This window comes from Triturus cristatus, chromosome 9, assembly GCF_964204655.1.
Source record: "Triturus cristatus chromosome 9, aTriCri1.1, whole genome shotgun sequence".
In the NCBI taxonomy this organism is placed as follows: domain Eukaryota; kingdom Metazoa; phylum Chordata; class Amphibia; order Caudata; family Salamandridae; genus Triturus; species Triturus cristatus.
The window spans coordinates 744,966,740-744,988,188 of record NC_140592.1 but is presented as its reverse complement, the minus strand read 5'-3'; the positions used below and the strand labels follow the sequence as shown (position 1 = coordinate 744,988,188).

Below are 21,449 nucleotides of genomic sequence, written 5' to 3'. Positions count from 1 at the left end.
GCCACATACCCACAACTCAGCGTTGAACGGCAAATAGAGAAAGTGTAAGGTAGTGTCACAGCAACTTTGAAATTGCCTTATTCAGAGCTGTTTGTTCAGCTTTTCGGATATATATATATATTCCAGCCGTGTAGTCCTGGCTGCTATGAGTCTTCTCAATGAGCTTGGACCACCAATCTCAGGAGAGGCAGTGCCTGTTTCAAGCATGCCACCCTCCAGCCTTCCTACTTGAGCCCCTTCAACAAAGAAATCCCAGTGAGAGATCGAAGCTGGTTCCAAACCTGATAGCGCCGCCATGCCCCATCTCATGTACATCCCATCTCCGGAGACAAATTTCTTCCCTGCTCCCAGGAAGGTCTTAAAGGGAATCTTATAATGAGTTTTGTACTGTGCTTGCCTGCGTAGCATTGGGGTCTTGAGAGAAGCCAAGACATGGTCATGGAAAAATGAGGGTGAAGGTTGGTCATGGGTCCCTATAGGTGCTTGCTGACAATCCCTATATGCAAACTATTTTCCCTGACTCAGGATGACGGGTGCACAGAACATCATCTTCTGCACAACAGCATAGATTTCTTCTTTTCCTAAATCTCAGATCTACACACAAATGTATTCTACTCTTAAACAATGAATGCGAAACTTAAATCAGTATGTAAAGGAAAGGAGGAGGGGTATTTACATGGTAGCTTACAATACAGTAAACACATTCCTTCAGAACATGCTTTGTATGATCAGCATTCAGCGTCTAAGCCCTTAAAGACCAGTTGTAATGGCCATCTACATGGGAGTGCATTATTCCGGTGGCTGGGATCAAGTCATGTCATCCTCTCTGACGAAAATGCCTTGAGTGTGTAACAAAATGTCCTCAGTGAAAAGAAGAAAGAAAGAAAGGGCAAAGGACAGAAGCTTTGACGGATTCTGCCTAGTCTTTGTTCGCCCAAATCCTGAGATGATTGTACCTGGTGCCCCTGCCACCCGATTTGAGGACGCGCATCTATTTAGCAATCACCACATGCGCCACCGACAGGAATGCCACTTTGACCCTGCCATTGGTTTCCATGCGAACAGAGTGAGATGACAAAGGAAGGAGCTAAAGAAAGACTAGACCCTCAGATCCCCCCAGAGTACATTCCTCTGCCTCCCTCTAGAAACCTTAGACTTTTTTTTTGTTTGAATCTCTTTATTGCATTTTAGTGGTTCTCTCTTACAGTAACAGCTCACATGACAGTACAGTAGACCACTAATCCTCTGCTTCAGATTACAACAGGTATATATCTCCTACGTGGAAATTGACAAATGACAATTCTAGTATGGAGCCGGTATTACCAAAGGCGACTGCCCCCGCTCTGCCCGTATTATCACAGCATTTTACATATATACTGTTCAGGCATCAAAACAACAGCTTGGCCCAGCGTTCATTGCAAGATTCTCCACTGTGTGAAAAAGAAAAATTTCAACCAAAGTGACCAACTTGAGTCTGCGGATACAGTGATCGCATCTTTGTCCTTCCCTCCACCCACAACCAGAAACGCCGGTGCTGGTACTTGATCATAGGCGTCTGAGCGGCGCCACCCGCCCGCATATTTAGAAACCTTTGAAGTTTTTGCAGTGAAGCAGTTAACATGATTTTGTAGAAGGTAGAAAAAACTGAGAATCTGTTTCCTTGATTGCACATTTGTTCTAACATGAATGACTTTTGACAAGCATAGAAAAAAAAACCTGATTCTCCGGAATGTTCTGTGTCTGGCGAACAGGGAAAAAGTCCATAGAACTTGACTCTTTTTTGGCTGGCCAATAAGAGACTTACAAAATGCTATAAAAGTTTTGTAGGTTTCCCTTCTCTAATATGAAACGTACTAGCTTGCCCATGTGTACCTTTATAGATTCAGGTGCAACATTCACAGGCCCAGGTTGGAGTTGTATTCACAGGTTTAGCCGTAGAGCATGGGTACTCACAAACTTTCTCTGGGGGAGGGGGGGCAAATTTACAGTGTGGTTTGTGGCCGAGGGCCGCCCCTATGGGGGCGGGGTCAGTGGGGGGCGGGGCTAGAGGGAAAAAAACTGTGGCCATGAGGTCGAACACAGGCCCCTGCAGGGGACGCATTAGTCCGATGAGCCACCAGACCAAGCATACACACACATGTCTGTCTGTCTGTCTGTCTCTGTCTATCTCTGTCTGTGTGTCTATGTCTGTGTATCCCTGTCTCTGTGTGTGTGTCTCTGTGTGTGTGTCTCTGTCACTGTGTGTGTGTCTCTGTGTGTGCGTCTGTCTCTGTGTCTCGGTCTGTGTGTGTCATTACTCTGTGTGTGTCTGTCTCTGTGTGTGTATCTCTGTCTCTGTGTGTGTGTCTCTGTCTCTGTGTGTGTGTGTGTGTGTGTCTCTCTGTGTTTGTGTGTGTCTGTCTGTGCGTGTATTTGTTTGTCTCTGTGTGACTGTCTGAGTGTCTCTGTCTCTGTGTGTGTCTCTCTGTCTCTGTGTGCCTCTCTGTGTTTGTGTCTCTGTGTCTGTGTGTGTGTCTCTCTGTCTCTGTGTGTCTCTCTGTCTCTGTGTGCCTCTCTGTGTTTGTGTCTCTGTGTCTGTGTGTGTGTCTCTCTGTCTCTGTGTGTCTGTCTCTGTGGTTGGAGTAGAGTCTCCGGGAGAAGAGGACGTTGAAGAGGACGTCGTTGGCAACACGAAACAGGAAGCTTTCCAAAAGGCCCTTTAAAAGTCAGCTGTGAAAACACTTACAGCTGACTTTTAAAGGGCCTTTTAGGAAGCTTTCCGACTGTGCCATGTGTGAGGCCGCAGAGACCGGCAGTAATCACAGAAGATGGCTGCAGGCAGGGCCGGACTGAGCATAGCGGGCACCGGGCAATTCCTCGGTGCGCCGCCAGGGTGGGGGCCGGTTTTGGGCCCTGGGGGCCGTTATTGTTACAGGGCCGTTTATGCCCCCCCCCCCCCCGCGAGCGGGGGGAGGGGGTGGCTGAGCACTTTGCCAGGGCCGGTTTTGGTTCCCAGTCCGGCCCTGGCTGCAGGAGCATACGTAGTGAATACGTATTTAATACGTATTCACTATGTGTGCTGCTGTGGTCATCTTCTGGGTTTACTGTCGGACTCACTGGCAATGTAAAAACAGCATGGCAAGGTCCGTGGGCCGCCAATGAAGGCCTGCCGGCCCGCTGGCGGCCTGCAGGACGTACAATGAGTACCACGGCCTTAGAGGCTAGCTCTTGTTTCATAGAGTGAGGTCTGCTATCAGGTGTTGCAACATCCTTTGCCAAGTAGTGGTCAATACCCAAGTACTGTTATCATATTCCCTATACAGCTTCATACGGTATTTTATGCCAAGTGCAGCCTCATATGCCAAGCACTGCAATAGTGTGTAATATGCAGACTCACAGGTGAGGTTGAATACCCAGATTGAGCACTCATGCACTGCTTCAGACTCCGAGACCCAGTTTAAATCTTATATTCGGATGTACTGCACTGAATACCCAAGGGCACTCTCCTAAGCTCATGTGCAGTCTCATATGCCCAGGTAAAGACTTAGGGCCTTATTATGACTTTGGCGGTCTTGGAGCGAGCCAACACGCCGCCCTGTCCCAAGATGCCCAAAGCTATAAGAAACAGTCCGCCAGATTATGATTTTTTTTGTCTCTGGCGGGCGGTTCTTTGGCGGTCCCACTGTGGTGCCTATGAAAAAAGCTCAGCAATGGGAGCGTCAAAGGCAGTTCCTGCAGGGCATAGACCATCAAGCCCATGCCCTGCAGGAACTGAGGGTGCACCATGTGCCCCCCTGCATGCATCCCCTGACACAGAGGCAACAGGGGGCCCTTTGTTTCCTCACAGCCACACTTTTCATGGCGGGCTCACCACCATGAAAACTAAGGCAGTGAAGAAATTCCTAATATGCTCGGTGGTGCCAAAGTGGCACCGCTAGCATATTAGGGTTCTCAGACCACTGCAAGACCGCCAGGGATTACGGATCCCTTGCGGTAGCAGCGGTCCTATGGCGGTTTAACCGCCCTTCTTGTACTAGGACAATCAGACAACCTGTGCAGAGGTAGCCACACCTCCACTGTGGGTTTGGCAGTCCATCGGACCGCCAGACTCATAATAAGGCCCATACCTCTCTCCTCCTCTCTAGCCAGTCCCCTCTTGCCTGGTCCTATAGGGACTCCTGCCCTTCCACTGTTGGAGAGAGGTCTTTGTGGATTGTAAGTTAGAGGCTGTAAGGAAGAGGATTTGTAGAGAAGGGGATGAATGGCTAATGGAACTGTTCCCTACCTTGCCCTATTCATGTGCTTGAGACACTAGAAACCTGTGGCCCAGATAAGGAAAGGCCACTCTCTGCCTGAGCCCCAGCCTCACAAATGGCCACCACAAAAGCAGGAGGCAGCAGAGCAGAGGTGCCAGGAAGAGCCATTAATAGGGCTTTTTCATACTTTAGATAGTGTGCTCCACCCCGCCGGTTAGGGCTGATCAGGACATCTCATAGCCAGTGTGATTATAAATATGTGTGTATTTCGGATAATGCTGCACTCTTTAGTTGTACGCCATGTTTTTGTCTTTAGTATGGAAACTACTAATAAAGACAAGTTGCAATCTTGCAATGGCCAGGTAAAACAGGCAGTAAGTGTTCCTGGTGCTTGTCTGATCACTCACAACAAAGCCGCTAACAGGAGGCTGCAACTTCAGGCATGAAGAGGAAGAAGAGGTGGATCCACAGAGAGGAGCTAGGGCATCTGTGCAATGCCTACCTACGTGGCCACTGTGGTCGCACAGGGAATTACCAAGGTGCCAGCATATTGATGCCCATACATACTCATGCATGAATGTGGAGAGCACATTTTAGACCCTTGCCTTCATCTTCCCTCTTAGGAAGTGAGTGATGTCCTTATTACTTACTGGTTCTCTTCATCACACAGAGAACTGCTCTCCCTCATTCCAGTCACCACTTGTTCTTTTTTTTTTTAGTCCTCATTTTTCCAATTATACCCTTAATTCAAAGAGGTAGGGCCTATCCAAACCAGCAAAAAGCAATGGGATGCCCGTTCACTCCACCAGAGAGGAAGGATAGAAATAATCCCCGGGCAAAAAAAACCCAAAGGTTATGCCTCCGGGATAGGTAATGGCACCGGCTCTTCTATTGGTAGGCGCTTTAAGGTGAAGTGGCCCTGCCACTAAAGGAAACCTGTGTAGCATACTATTAATGATAGGACCATGGAACTCAAAATCCGTAAATCATACATATACAGAGATTATATAGGAAAAGAGAAGAGAAAAAACAAAAAGAAAAAGAAAAAAGAAACCAAGAGAAAACTTGTGAGAATTGTGCTCAGTGGGATACATTAGCGACATTCATCTTAAACCAAACGTCCCCAAGTTCCCAGAATTTTGTTTTCTTAGCAAGCTTATTGGCACAGTCAAGATGTGAAACCCTCAGTATGGAACAAATCCATTCATTTTCAACTGGGGGACTAGGGGGAATCCACTTAACACACAATTCCCTCCGTGCAAGAAGAACCAAAACAAAAAAGACTGCTTTGTGAGTTTTAAGAAAGCCACGGTTATCTACCCCGCTCTGAAACACTCCAAAAATCACAGAGGGTACTGTCATCTTGATCTCTTGACCCATGATGCCTGAAATGGTCTTAACCACTTTCTGCCAGAAAAGCTGAATTGAGGGACACTGCCAAAACATATGAAGCTCGTTTGCATTCTTTTCTCTACATTTCAGGCATTTCTTTTTCACTCGGCTCCCCAACTTCAACAGTTTCTGTGGTGTCCAGTATGCCTTTTGGCCAGTGAAAAGATGATTCTTCCTTAGTGAAGCAGCTTTCACATATGACCACAAAAGAGACATAGATACTTGCCCTAATTCCTCGAGGTCTTCGCCTGGCAGATCCCTCCTCCAGATCTCTGTGAATGAGTTTTGCATATCTTCTCCATTTTAGATTAGCATCCAGTACCATTCAGCGACTTCTTTCCTTACTGTAGTGCGTGAACAGATCTTAGACACCAAGTACCCGTTCCCTGCGATCTCCTTTCCCGATGATTTCACCCAACTTAAAAGTTGGTAGTATTAGAATTTTAATACTTAGTTCTCGGAGATCGCTGAAAGGTGTTGCCAAGAGATTAGCTCAGTGTCCACGATGAGCTGCCCCCACCTAAGAATACCACAGGTACGAAGCGGAATGGCAAGTGCATCTGTTAAACAAGCTTGAGTACCTGGGGAGTCCCAAATAGGTGCTGCATCGCTGTAATAGGGTATTTGTAGGAGCGATCTCACCTGAGACCAAACCTTAGTAGCAGCTAGGAGAACTTTCAGCCTCACCTTCTTAAAACATTTAGGATGACCACATTTTGGGAGAAAGAAGTCTGCTTGATGCGGGGCGCTCAGTGTAAGGGCCTTTAAGAGCGGGGACAAAAAAGAACTCCCCATCAATAATTGACAAAAGTTATGTAAATGAAAGGAGCAGTAGTGCAGATAGAGATCCGGGGTAGCAATACCACCATAGGCTTTCTTTCTTCTAGACTTTTTTTAGGGATGTTCTTAGTCTTTTGTTTCCCCAAATAAAACTAGAAAAAGCCCCCTGTATTTTCCTAAACCAAATCTTAGCAAATTCTAATGGAATGGTGGTTAACAAGAAAGTAAACTTGGGGAGAATTGAAATTTGTAAAATATTTGATCTGCGCAGGCTGGAAAGTGAAAGAGCCCGCCAAGCTTGTAACTGTAATTTGACAATCACTGCAACTTTATCGAAATTCACCTGTGCTATCTTCTATATATTTTGGACTATTTGGACACCTAGGTATCTAATTTCCTGCTTTGTGAAATCACTCCTATAGGGAGTATTCCATTTCACTAGCTCAGTTTTTTGCTGGTTAATTGAATATCCAGATGCCCTCCCAAAACTCTCCAGCTGCTCCCATATCACATGAAGTGACTGATCTAGGTCCCATGTCAGAACCATAAGATCGTCAGCGTACAGCCCAAATTTCTTTTCCCAACCATTACAAGTAAAGGGGTGAATATTTTGACAAGCTCTTAATTTACATATCAGTGGTTCAATATATATGTTGAAAAGGAGGGTGGAGAGAGGGCATCCCTGTCTAGTCCCCCTACCTATTTTTATTGACCTTGTAAGGTTTCCATTGACAAGGACCCTGGCCGATGGATTTTTATATAGAGCCCTGATTGCTGCTAAAAAACTTTCCCCTAGATTTAAATGCTGGATCGTTTTGTATAGGAAGGGCCAACTGACCCTGTCAAACGCTTTAGCAGCATCAAAGGTCATTACTGCTAAAGGAATTTCATTTTGTCTTGCCAAATCAATTGCCCCTAGTAAATTGTGTATTAATTCATGTAGTTGCCTCCCCTTCATAAAACCTTTTTGGTCAGGGTGTATTATTGTTCCTGCCACCTTGTCCAGACGTTTGGTTAAGATCTGGGTATATATTTTGTGGTCACTATTAAGAAGGGATATAGGCCTATAAGTCTTACAAGACCTCAGGTTCTTATTCGGTTTCAGAAGGATAGTTACGGTGGCTTCATCCCAGGATGAAGGGAGGTCTTGGCCAGATATAAAGGCGGAATTAAACAGTTGAAGCAAGACTGGGGCAAGCTCTTCTTTTAGGATGGTATGAATTTCGTAAGGAAAGGAATCAGGGCCAGCGGCTTTCCCTTTATTAAGGAGCTAAAGATTTGAAGGACTTCCTCCAGAACAATAGGGCTGCTCAAGTTATCTTTTTCTGAGTTCTGAAGCATGGGGAGTTCCAGATCTAAAAGGAACTCCTCCATAAATTCTTCAGATACTGTTGGGTCCTCTGAATAAAGACCTTGGAAGAACTGGGCAAAAGCATCCTCGATCCCTATATCTTCAGTGATGGCAGTAGCAGAGATCGAACATCTGAGATCCTTTATCAAATTTCTAGACTGATCCGTTTTGGCTTTCCATGCAAGGAGTTTACTACACCCTTCCCCATACTCCTGATGGGACAACTTACTGGCATCCCACTTCCTTTTAATTATTGCTTCCAGAGAGTCAGCAAGATCTTGTTTTGCCGTGGTTAGTTTTTGTACAATATTTATGTTATTATGTGTTTGTTCTGACGCTACCTGATTTGTATGTATTGCAGCTTCAAGAGTTCTAATGTCTTCTCTCACTTTCTTGGTTTGAGCGGTAGACAAGGTAATTACGATACCCCTTAGGAAAGCTTTATATGAGTCCCAGACAGTATGGGGGAGTTCCAAGTCAACATTGAATAGAAAAAACTTGTTAGTCACTGTTTTCAACTTTTCAATTACGAATGGTTCCAAAAGTAACGAGCGATTCAGAGTCCATCTATGAGTGAAGGGTCTCTTCACCAGGGAAATTTCCAAAACTATCGCAGAGTGGTTAAACAAATGTTCTGGGACATGGCTGACCTAAATTGTGTTCTTACTAATATGCACATCTATCAGGAAGAAGTCAGTCCTAGAACGATGACCACCCTTTTTATTGTGAAAAGTAAAGTTACCCCCTGATGTCCCGGCCTTACGTCCCATCACTCTCCAAATATCTAGAAGCCCCATATCAGTCATCAACTGTTTCAGGGCGGTTGTCGCCACTGCTCTCCTAGAAGTTGAGTCCTGCTTTGGATCCAGAACTACATTAAAATCACCACCTATTATGATAGGATCTTTAATGTCAATTAATTTAAAAAGTAAAGTGTGTAGTGGGGCCGGGTCATCTAAATTGGGGCCATAATAGCCCACAAAAGTCAGCCAGTCACCACTTGTTGTTGCTTATCTCTTTGAACTAAATGTTACTGAATGTTGTTCCTTTCTTTTATCTGAAAATGCTATTAAAATAAGATGAATAAAACACCTCCATTAATATATATTCCGTCGATAGATTGTAATTTTGCAGTTGGTATTTATTACTTAGTATTTTAGTGTTGTGTAAACACTTTTTAATATTTTTGAGGGGGTGTGATTGTGCTGGATGTTTCAATCCAGACTCCTCTGCTTTCTCCTGGGTTTGAGAGTGAACTGGTGGGTTGACATTTTCAAGTGTGTATTTTCATAAGGATTGGCAAATCAGGGATCCCATTTGGGGTCTGTGTCGCTTCCCTCTTGGCATGTGCTTACGAATTGAACAGATCTTTCGGTTATATTTCTTTTGGTGAAGTGTTCTTGATGATGCGCAATTATTCTTACCTAAGCCCCGGTTGTATATGGGTCGGTGGTTACGTATGCACCAGTAAAGTCTGATTCCTTCACAAACCCTGGTTTGACAGAGACTAAAATTTTAAGTTGTCAATCAGTCAATCAGGATTTGTATAGCGCGTGTGAGGGTATCCAGGTGATGAGAACAATGCTAATCACCCGTGAGGGTATCCAGGTGCTGAGAACAATGCTAATCACCCGTGAGGGTATCCAGGTGCTGATAACAATGCTAGTCACCCGTGAGGGTATCCAGGTGCTGAGAACAATGCTAATCACCTGTGAGGGTATCCAGGTGCTGAGAACAATGCTAATCACCCGTAAGGGTATCCAGGTGCTGAGAACAATGCTAGTCACCTGTGAGGGTATCCAGGTGCTGAGAACAATGCTAATCACCCGTGAGGGTATAGAGGTGCTGAGAACAATGCTAGTCACCCGTGAGGGTATCCAGGTCCTGAGAACAATGCTGATCACCCATAAGGGTATCCAGGTGCTGAGAATAATGCTAGTCACCCGTGAGGGTATCCAGGTGCTGAGAACAATGCTGATCACCCATAAGGGTATCCAGGTGCTGAGAATAATGCTAGTCACCCGTGAGGGTATCCAGGTGCTGAGAACAATGCTGATCACCCATAAGGGTATCCAGGTGCTGAGAATAATGCTAGTCACCCGTGAGGGTATCCAGGTGCTGAGAACAATGCTAATCAACCGTGAGGGTATCCAGGTGCTGAGAACATTGCTATTCACCTATGAGGGTATCCAGGCGCTGAGAGCAATGCAGCCGGAGGGGGGTTCCGTTGAACAGACAGGTCTTGAGTCCTTTCCAGAATTCCAGCAGAGAGGATGAGGTCCGACGGTGAAGTGGTGGAGTTGTGAGGCAAACATTGCACCCTCTCTTTGTGCAACTTTCCCCCTGGTGCATTATGGAAGCTCAAAAATCCCTACATTTACTAGGGAGAAAATGTCTTATGAATTCTTATAATCGCAGAATTTGGTGCAGAATTTTCAGTAATAAAACTCAGAGTTGAAGGTGGGTACTGCACCTGGTAAATACATGAGCCCGCGGTGTGAGTGGCAAATAGCACATCCACATCCTGGGCACTTCTTATGCGGGTCTTAGAAGAATAATGAAGATCGCTTCAGAACAATTAAGGATTCGTTGTCTATTCTAAATCTTAGGGAACAGGCAACCCCTTTTTTGGATCTTTGTGTAACTCAAGTCTGCCATTTCCAAACACCTCTGCAACTCTCAGATCTTGATATCGCTTCCGTCTCTCATATCATACTCAATGATAATAATTATGCCTTACAGACTTCAGGAGATGTCTTGTGTGTTTTAATTTGTGCTCTGGAAGCAGGCATATCTGGCATCGGAAACAATATCACACATGGATGATAAGAGATTGATTAGCTTGCTTTCCTACGGAAGGTGTGTCTGTTGTGCTTTTTGCCAAGTCAGCCCTTTGGGATAATTTAGATGATCAATTCAAGAATATCCAGTGTATGTAGTAACACGTTGTTATGATGTTGAGAATTTCCCCTCGCTTTCTATGTTTTATTGTTGCCCTGTATGCCATTTTTTGGTTCATCTTATCATTTTTGTCTCAACCACTACTGCTGGAGTTGCGGCTATGCATTTGCTACTAATAGTGAACAAATATTTGGAAATGTATTTCTGAGCCTACTCCTGCCTTCCCTTATCGAGACAGCATATTTAAGATTACCCTTTCGATACAAATATAGCCTTTTGTATTATGTTTCATGGATCTGTCATTTCCACCGAGCCTCTAGAGCAAGTGGTTCAAATAATTCTCCACTTTGGTCACCTATCCCTTGACTGTCGCACGATAACATTTATTCTTTTTGGTAAGGTTTCCTTTAGGACTGGGCACAGTATTCAAGATGTTGCACCCATAGCTGAACGCATTGCTTTGCTTGTGGCCTCCAGCATTCTCTAGACTTGGGTACAGAATTTGATGGTGCTCAGAAAAGGGTTTATAGACCTTGATGCAAACCTCCAGATGCAGCCTCCGGAACTGGACACCGAAGTCGAGTTTTGACCTAAGGAAGAGAGCATGATTCTCCAAATGTGTCCCTTAAAACTATCGGGCATATTTACTACTAAAGTGGCGAAGCGTGACGTTAAGCCAAGAATGCTAATGCCACACTCTGATACTTTAGAGACGCAGGGCTGAACCGTATTTAAAACAATACGGTGCAACCCAGCGTTTCCCCTAGTGCTGGCGCTAATTTCAGCTGCCTCGCGCCAACGCAGGCACCCTTGCAGCATTGTGCAATGGTGCCTGCATTGAGGGGACTGTTTGTTTATGTGCAGGAAGGCGTCCCTTCCTGCACATAAACAATCTGAAATGGCGTTTTGAAACTTCTATGTGTGCTGCTAGATGTTGCAAAACGTCTTTTTTCATGATTGTTTATGTGCAGGAAGGGACACCTTCCTGCACATAAACAATCAATGGTGTTTTGCTGTTTCTATGTGTGCTGCACAACGCAGCACTCATGAAAACAACAAAAACTAAGAGAAATTAAAAAATTATTCTTGTTTCTCCTGGGTACGACCAGGTTTTCCCTGGTCTTTATTTTGGCGCTGCCCCATATTTCCGCCACCCTTTTAAATATGGGGCATCAATCGGTGTTGTGGTGGAACACCCACGTCAACACCCATTGCCCTCCGCTTTCACGCTAAGTATAGCGTGAAAGGATGCCTTCTTTACAAGGCAGTGTTAAGCCACGTTAACTGGCTTAACACTGCCTTGTTAATAAGGCAAACCCCTATTGCCACCACAATGTCACTAAAAGTGACATGTGGTGGCGATAGGGGTTTGTAAGTATGCCCAATCATGCAATACTCCAGGTAAACCCTCCATGGCTAAATACAATATCCCTGATGAGGCGTCCAGAGTCAGAGGCTGTGCACCAGATGAGGCCAGCGCAGCAGAATGCAATACTGTACTTGAGGTTCCTGGACTGCCCACCACACCAAGTATGATCTCTAGAACTTGATACAACTAGTGCTCACTAGCTGTGTCAAGTTATCACAAAGTTTCTACCTTGTGTTGGAAATGTTTTTTGGCTACACCTTCACATTGAAACACAGTGTGACATGTAGAGCCTCCCTGTTCATGGGGCTATCTTTTGCCAGCTCTCTGATGAATGGATCACCGACTATCTTATTTTTTCTTACAGATGTCATTCATACAGTGGGGCCAGTTGCCCAAGGTGACCCCAGTCCAACCCAGGAGGAAGAGCTGAGCAACTGCTACAAGAACAGTCTGAAACTGGTGTTGGAGAACAAGCTACGCACTGTGGTAACTATCGGGACTTTGAGACGGGTGCAGAAGGGAACTATCATGATGCCTTGTGGTGTCTTCAGAGTTTGACCTTGTGTTCAGTGAAGTCATCTGCAAGGCGAATGCGTGCTCTGGGATATCATCAGTAGAGACAATGCTGGTTAAGTGGGGAGTATTAACGGTGGTGGTGGTAGTGGTGATGGTAGTGGTGGTAGTAATGGTGGTGAGGATACTATGGTAATGGTGGCATTGGTCGTGGTTATGGTGATGATAAATAAGGCTCAGTGGAGGCACACAATGAGACAGCATTATGGGAGTTGCCTGATGTGCTGAAAGTGTACGCAGAGGCCTCGCGGTAGACGAACAAGTGGTAAGAAGTAGGGTGAGTGGCGCCTGAGCAAGGAACACAATGTGGCAGCATCATGTGACTTACTGAGAGCGGGCAGCCGCTGGGCGCTGTGATTTGTATACAAGAGCCTGGGGGTAGCTCAATGGCAGAACACAATGGGAGGTGCTGGGCATGCTGAAAGTGTATTCAGCAGTTCAGCAGCTGAAGAGGTATTGAAACCAAGAGACACTCGGTTGAGCTGCTTATGGGATCTTATGCGATGGCAAGGCAATTTTTGGTTCAGGCCATCCTAGACTCTGAAAAATAATTCAGCAACCATCTAATAGCCAGGCTCACGCTCGATTCCTGGTAGAGGTTTTAAAAAAAGCATGCTGCAGGTAAAAAAATGGCAAAATATTGTTTTTTCCTTACAATATATAAATATGAGGTAAATAAGTGAATGTGTGATCATTGAGTGTATTTGTGGGAAGCCCCTCATGCATTGTAGTCTTAGCGTCCGTAGAAAGCGAAATGATAGATTGAGGTGAAAAAGTAATAGGGCCAGATGTATCAACATTATATTTTGCGAGTCCTTAATAGGGAATTTTACCGATTCACTATTATGGACTCGCAAAATGCAATGTATGTAGGTTTCGCAAATAAAATTGAGATTCCTGCGCATACCTTATTTGCGACTCGCAAATTGCGAGTCGCAAATAAGGAATGGCTTCCCATTCATTCCTATGGGCCTAGAGGCCCACAGGAATGAATGGGAAATTGCATGCACAATTTGCGAGTACCCAATAGGTACTCACAAATTGCGCTTGCAATTTCAAGGGTGCAAGGGGGCCAAAAGGACATCCTGTTGCACCCCTGAAATATGCTTGTGTGCACATGTGGCGCACATACATGCCCTGAGGGCATGTATGTACGCCACATGGCACCTCGATAAATGCAAAAAAGTGCATTTTTCTAGGAATTTGCAAATTACCACCAGCTTGAAGTTGGTGGTAATTTGTGATTCCTTCAAGCCAGGTCACATTTTTTTTTGCTTCTAGCATAGCATTTAAGGAATCGCAAATTGCGATTCCCTAAATGCATTCGCAAAGTAGGTAATCGCAAAAATTGTGATTCCCTATTTTGCAAATGCCTTTTGAGATGATGCATCCCAAAAGGCTTTTTACTGTTTGCGAACGGTAAAACGCTTGATACATCTGGCCCATAGTTCTTTAGCAGATCCAAATCTCACTCTTTTTGTAGAAAGAAATGATTGTTAACCACGCGTCTTGCAGACAGTGACACTGTCACGCCACTGATGAAGAGTCAGATCAGGAAAAGGCGGGCTGGGATGTAGCTTAGACCCCCAAATAAACTCTCCTACCATCCCAGTTAAAAGTATATGGGGAAGGGAGACCTCTCCAGTGTAAGGACGGGAGAACATTCTAATGACATAGGCCCTGGCGACTCGCATCTACAAACCAGGGATGTGCAGTTTGCATACTAATTGGTTTGTGAGTGGGAATTCAGTTTACAATGCGACCTATCTAATTATACTCACATCGCAAACTGTACATTCACAAGGACGTCGGCAACTGACCTGCTTAATGGAAATTAATTAGGCAGGTCCAATTTGCGACACACTTTAATTGGCTGTAAATTCAGGGATCAAGGGCTGGCAGTGCACAGCAGGCCACGTCCCTCCATTTGCATTCCCAAATGGAAAATATATATATATTTTTTAAAGGGACCGGTGCTACTTAAAAAAAAAAAGCTGCTTATTTGAGAAGACATTGGGACTGCAGCTAGGAACCACTGCTTGCACTCCTCGAAGGCAAGCCACGGTCACAACCCCCAAAGGGAAAGATGACCGACAGGAAAGCGCCCCCTTTGTGAATCGGGTACCACTCCGTTTGAGTTGTCAGTTACTGATCAATGGTTTGCGGCTGAAGATGAGGTCACCAGCCATTGATACAGCCCTCTCCGAGCAGCAGATATGAGGCGGTGCCTCTTTCTTGCCCCTTCCTGTTTACGATTTGATCAGGGTCCTAGAAACCTTTTTTATTTGTTTACCATTTAAAACTGTCACTATTTCTTTGTAGTTTATATGATGACATAAGTGCTGAAATTCACACTGTTTTTCTCATGTCCAAGCTTCAAATAAGCCCCCCCCCCCCCCACCCCCACCCCAGTGCTTTAACTGGGCAGGTACTATCCGGTACTGAGTACCGGCACTTCTTTCATTTGACAGGAGAGTGCCAGCACTTCTCAGTACTGCTGCAATACATTTAACAGGAGAGTATCGGCACTTCTCAGGGGCAAACATGTACTCTAAATAGTGAGTACCTGGACTTCTATATTTTCATTTAAAGCACTGCCCCACCCCCCTCACCCCCCACTCCCCAACGAAAAACACCATGATTTGAAGTCCTTATTTTGCTTATTTCCTTGAGTGTGCTCCATGGGACATGATGTGAAGTCCACAGTTGCTGTTAGCGGTGTTGGGGAAGGGAGTCTTGCAAGCTCCTAGCTAACCCACGGCAATGTGAGGGGTGTGTCTGCAGGCCCTGGTTAAACCCAATGATGCCAGTTCTGTGGGGAAGGCAGGGTTCCATTTTATCCACTCCATACCAGAATAAGTCTACAGGCTATGAGTAGTCCCAGTGGAGGGAGCTCTGGCTGATCTTGTGGCGGCCTTGGGTTGTTTCACGTGTCACAGTGTCCAAGTTGAGTTTGTGTTTCTCTGCCCCAGTGTTCTTTGTTTCCTTGTTCCAGTGTGCTGTGTCCCTGCCACATTGTAGGGATTGGGGCCGGGTGGCCATAGGAGTCAGGGTGGGGGATGTAAGCAGTGTTGGGGATGGAGGCAGAAGTGATCTGAAATGCTGCACCACAAGTGATTGATTGTCTCTTTCTGCTCCCTCAGGCCTTCCCCTGCATCTCCACCGGAGTCTATGGTGAGTGTCCTACTCTGCTTATTTCCGCTTGATATTTTATTCTGTACAGTCCCTCCAGTTTCTCTTACTCCCGGCATCCTCTTCCACCCAAGATCCTCTCTCTGCCAGACAGCAAGGCAGCACCCCATCATATATTGAAGTGTCCCATATCATAGATGTCAGAGGTCATTGCTTTTACCTCAACCTACAGCTTTTTACTGTGTAGCAGATCTCACGCTTAGATGAATCCTACATATGATTCTGCTTTTATACCTGTGGCATATGCTTTTCTATTCCTCAAAACTGGCGACTGGCCTGTGCTCTGTGCACCTGATAACAAAGATACCCACTGGGCCGGATTCTCAAAGGATTTCGAAAATCTGCCTTCGGAGACATTTGGGTGTGATTTCTTTCAAATTTCTGGATTCACATATATTCCAACAGTACTCTTTTAAAGGACCTACCATCACACCATTCCGGGTGTATGCAGGAAAACTTTATGAACTGCAATTTTCCCATGTGAAGTCATTTCCTTATGTGTAATAGTGCAATTGCACTTTTTTCTTTTTGTTTTTATACACATGGAAAATCTTGAGCCCCTTAAAGTCCACCTGTTTTGGGGGTGTTCCCTGATAATTGTCACTCTGGAAACAGATTTACTCATACTCTTGACAGGAGGACATTTTCAGCCGTTTCCATTGTGGAAATAGACCATTAGTTTGTGGTTGTCCACAAACCTACCATGTTACCGCCACTCTAAATAGGGGCGTAGTTACCATTGGTGCAGAAGGTGCAGTGCACCGGGACACAGAGACCTGAGGGGCCCATTGAACTTTGATGATTACTGTATTTCAGTACCTCAGCTGCAGTCCACGGACCCCTTTTCCTTGCTTTCACCAGGAGTCATGATATCCAAGCTAGGTTACTGACCCTGAAACGGTCCACTCCTCACTCATGGGAGCTGATGTACTCCAGCATTAAGGTACGTGATACTGGAGTAATTTTATGTGAGAGTAAATTGGTTAATGAATGACAATTCACTTTCTGTGAACCGCGAAGGGTGGATTTATGTCGGGGTATGCAGCCATTTGCTGACCTTCCTTCAGTCTGGCTAATCAAATTGCTTTTATAATCAGGCCAAGACAGTGTTAATTTAGCAAATAAAAATAGGGAGAGCGCCTAGAGTTTTTCCTCCAAGTCTCCCGCCGAATCTGGCAAATGCTGGGTTTGCCGAATACATTTGATTCCAATTCAGGCCTCTTTTCTCCACCACCCTAAACCTCCTGCCTCTTATCTGCCTCTTGCATTTTCTTTCCACTTTCTTTGTCATTGTTTTCCAATTTTTTCTCTTGCTCCTTCTTTGTCCTTTTCTGCCATTTTCTCTACCTCTGGCTCTGGATCAGAGCCTGATAATACACAATAACTCAAAATCCTGAGAAATAAGTGTCAGTGCCCACCACCTGCAACCACCATCTACATAGTGTGCACTAAAGGAATATATCAGGAAAAAGTACAAAAAGTATATAAATATAGAGCATATGCAGGTAGACATATAGACGTCAAAATGTTGAAAAACATTAAATGCTTTTGCGTAATGATATGTATGTTTGGAGGGCAGATAGAGGCTGAAGGGAAAGATAATTGTAAAGAAAATGTATCTAATTCACATGCCTTGAAAAAGAAGATCAGAAAAGGGGGGACATCTGATAAACATGTCATTGGTAGTCTCTGTGAACGATATGAGGGAATGCTTGGGAAAGTTTGGCTTGCCTTATAGTCAAGGTGGATACTTAGAGCAGGAACACAAATAAAGAAATTCTACTCATGATTTTGTCAGGAAGACACACATTCTAAATTAGTGTGAATCATTTTTATCAATCAATCAGGGGAATTGTAAGTGCGCTACTCACCCGTGAGGGTCTCAAGGTGGTGGGGTCGGGGGGGTCCCACAGTTCCGTTCATTCGAAGAGCCAGGTCTTGAGGGCCTTCCTGAAGGCGTTCAGGGAGGGGGCGCAGCTGATGTTGATTGGGAGCTCGTTCCAGATTTTGGCTGCGATGTAGGAGAAGGCTCTTCCTCCTGCTCTGGTTCTGCGGATGCGTGGGATTTCGGCGCAGACAAGGTTGGCGGATCGGAGGTTTCTTTTGGGTACGTGGAGGGTGATTCTGTTGTTGAGGTATTGGGGTCTGGTGTTGTGGAGGCATTTGTAGGCGTGAGTGAGTAAGTATCTTGAAGGTGATTCTTTTCTCGACGGAGAGCCAGTGGAGATTCTAAAGGTGTTGGCTGATGTGTTCGTGTCGGGGGATGCCGAGAATGAGTCTGGCGGCTGTGTTTTGTATTGTCTGGAGCTTGTGGAGTAGAGCCTTGTTGATGCCGGCGTAGAGGGCGTTTCCGTAGTCATGTCTGCTGGTTCTAAGTGCCTGGGTGACTGTCTTCCTTGACTCGGGGGGGATCCATTTGAAGGTTTTCCGGCGGATGCGGAGGGTGTTGAAGCAGCTGGAAGTTACAGCGTTGACCTGTCCATTCATGGAGAGGGAGGTGTCAAGTATGATACCGAGGTTTCTGGCGTGGTCCGTGGGGGTCGGAGGGGTGCCGAGGGCATGGGGCCACCAGGTGTTGTTCCATGCCGATGGGGTGGTTCCGAGGATGAGAACTTTTGTCTTCTCCGAGTGGAACTTCAGGCAGTTGGTGCTCATCCAGGATGCAATGTCCTGCATTCCTTTCTGGAAGCTGAGTCTGGTGGTGGTGGGGTTGGTGTGCGAGAGAATGAGCTGGATGTCGTCGGCGTAGGATGCTATGCTGAGGCCGTACTGTCTGACGATGGCGGTGAGGGGGCCATGTAGATGTTGAAAAGGGTTGGGCTGAGTGATGATCCCTGGGGTACTCCGCAGTTAATTTCCGTGGGTTCGGAGAGGAAGGGTGTCAGTCTGACCTTTTGGCTCCTGCCGGTAAGTAACGAGCGGATCCAGTCGAGGGCAGTCTCTTGTATGCCAGTGGTGAGTAGTCTTGCGGCTTGTGCGGTGGGACAGGTGTTGAATGCTGCTGACAGGTCGAGTAGGATCAGGGCTGCGGTGTGGCCTTGGTCTAGGAGGGTACGGATGTCGTCCGTGACCGCGAGTAGGGCGGTCTCGGTATTGTGGTTGCTGCGGAATCCGGATGAGAGGGGTCGAGGATGGAGTTTTCTTCGATGAACCTTGTTAGCTGTGCATTGACATTTTTCTCAGGGACTATTGTAGCAAAAGGGAGAAGCGAGATGGGCCGGTAGTTCTTGAGGTCCGTGGAGTCTGTAGAGGGTTTTTTGAGCAGGGGTCTGACTTCTGTGTGTTTCCAGTCGTCGGGGAAAGTGCCGGTCTCGAAGGTGACGTTGATGGTGCGTCGTAGTTCTGGAGCGATGGCGGTGGCGGCTCTGTAGTAGATGTGAGGTGAGCAGGGGTCTGTGGGCCCCCTGAATGGATGTCGTTCATGGTCGAGGCGGTGTCTTCGGTCGTGACGGGCTGAGATGGTGGGTTGGTTGGTGTTGCCGGGGGACGAGATGGTTGCAGAGTCAGGGGTCTGGTTATTGAAGTTGACGTAGAGGTTTTTGATCTTCAGGTGGAAGTCGTATCTGAGCTTGTCGCAGAAGTCCTGGGAGGGGGTGATGTCAGTGGCTTCGCTGGGGGGCTTGGCGAATTCCTGGATGACGTTGAAGAGTTCTTTGGAGTTGCTTGAGTTGGGGAGGATTTTGTTGTGGATGAAGGTTCTTTTGGTGGTTCTGATGCATTGGTGGTGTTCCTTCATGGCGTTCTGGTAGGTAGTGTGGTTCTTGGGTGTCTTACTGTTTCTCCAGCTCTTCTCGAGGCGTCTGCAGGTGCGCCTGGCTTCTTGAAGGTCAGTGGTGAACCAGGTGGCTTTCCTGGGACGTTGTTTGTCAGAGTTGAGTAGCGGGGCGAGCTTGTTTGCGCAGTTGGAGATCCATGTGTGGAATTCCCTGGCTGCGAGGTTAGCGTAGGTTGCTAATTTAAAGGAGAACGAAATCCTTAGGAGTGATTATATGACCTGAAAGAAATTAGTGTTGGCTTCACCAGCCAGACCCAAGTTGTAACCCAATGAATGGAGTCTCTTCTCTAGGATCTAGACTTGTGGCTATCCACAGGGTTTTGATTTTGTTTGTCGAGACCCTTTAAACAACAATGACATTTTCCACTGACTCCATCAGCTCCACATCCAAATGCCGGACCCGAGGGAGAAGGAGCATGAAGGATGAGGTTTGGGGCATGTGTGCTGTCATTCTTCCCTGATCCAGACTCAACCTAAAACCTGCAGCCTTCTTGCCTTTACTCCCTCCTCCTTTGCACACATCTCCCTTGATGCCATCTAACCTCCTCTGACGAGGCACAATGACAATCCCTCTTTCCTTCTGCTAATTCTCTCTGTTGTGTTTTCTTGCATCTGCTGCTTCCCAGGATATCCCAACCCCGCTGCGGCTGACGTTGCTTTGGACACAATCCGTCTGTGGCTGGAAGAGAATAAAGACAAGGTAAGAGGTTCTGGTCCACCCCCTCCCCCACCCCCTTCCCAACGTGACGCCTGTTGGGAGGCACCTGCCACCTCTCTTGACATATTATGGTCAGTGCCTAATTTGTAAAAAACATAAGTGCCAGGGCTCTCGTCAGGAAGCCACTGCAGCTTGCACCAGACATTCCCCCTGCCATGCTGCCAATGATAGTAATAACACAACTACTAACCATCACACTCCTACAAGTGTGACAATTCGGACTATTCCAGGCCCCCAGAGCTGTAAGAATGGTTTGGGAGGCAGGTAATAGTCATTTTTTATGTATTTTGAATTAATAATTAACTTTTGTTGTGGTCATCTCTAAATTAGCCAGACAGCGCCACCTTGTGGCTGACTGGCATAAGCGCTGGTATTGACAATTAAGTGGCGGTGCTTCGCACCGGAAACCCCAGCTCAAATTGCAATTCTCTTATTACCATGACTAGAGAATCTGGATTTCATTAAAGACACGGAGGCTAACATTATGCATAGTTCTTTTAATGCAGTCCAAGCAGCCGCATACATCATAAAGTAAAAAGGTTCCAGAACAGAACATTAAGAACATACAAAAGGCATGAGCCCATAACAATCTGCCTTTTTTAAATGTGGCGTAGAATAGAATAAGTCCCAAACACTTCTTTAAACCATCACAAAACAAAGGAAAAGGAATAACGATGAAGGATCCAAAGGTGAAAATCATGAAGTTATGAGAGATTACCTGAAAAAAAAAGAGAGAGATATAAGTACTTCAAGAAAAAAGTAAGAGGCAAGCAATGTAATTCGACAAAAGAATAATATAATTCAATCAACTAATTATTAAATAGCTTTCAAGTAAATAAAGGATACAATTCCATTAAAGTACGTCAGTCTTGAGAATACATATACTGTAAGCTTTAAGTTTCCAAGGGAAAGGGTAGGTGGGATAATGTTAGCCTCCGTGTCTTTAATGAAATCCAGATTCTCTAGTCATGGTAACAGGAGAATCGTAATTTCATTACAAGACCGGAGGCTACCATTATGCATGTTGGTAGCTTTGAAGACTACATCAGACATGTGATCAATTGGTTTACAGTAATGCTGTGCGAAAGTCCTAGCATTAGACCAGTCAGGAGCTTTAAGAATGTCATCCAACTTACCACCGGACCAGAAGGATTTACTGGCCA

General features: G+C 45.8%; 1 protein-coding gene across 2 annotated transcripts in view; it reads left to right on the top strand.

Moving 5' to 3' along the window:
- Positions 1-21,449, top strand: part of MACROD1 (mono-ADP ribosylhydrolase 1) — a 2,692,027-nt gene that overhangs the window by 2,613,534 nt on the left and 57,044 nt on the right. For both annotated transcript variants that reach the window (XM_085626020.1, XM_085626021.1), the window contains exons 6-8: positions 12,393-12,514; positions 15,745-15,775; positions 20,195-20,268. In XM_085626020.1, coding sequence (XP_085482146.1) covers positions 12,393-12,514; positions 15,745-15,775; positions 20,195-20,268 — 227 coding nt within the window. The remainder of the gene's footprint in view (positions 1-12,392; positions 12,515-15,744; positions 15,776-20,194; positions 20,269-21,449) is intronic.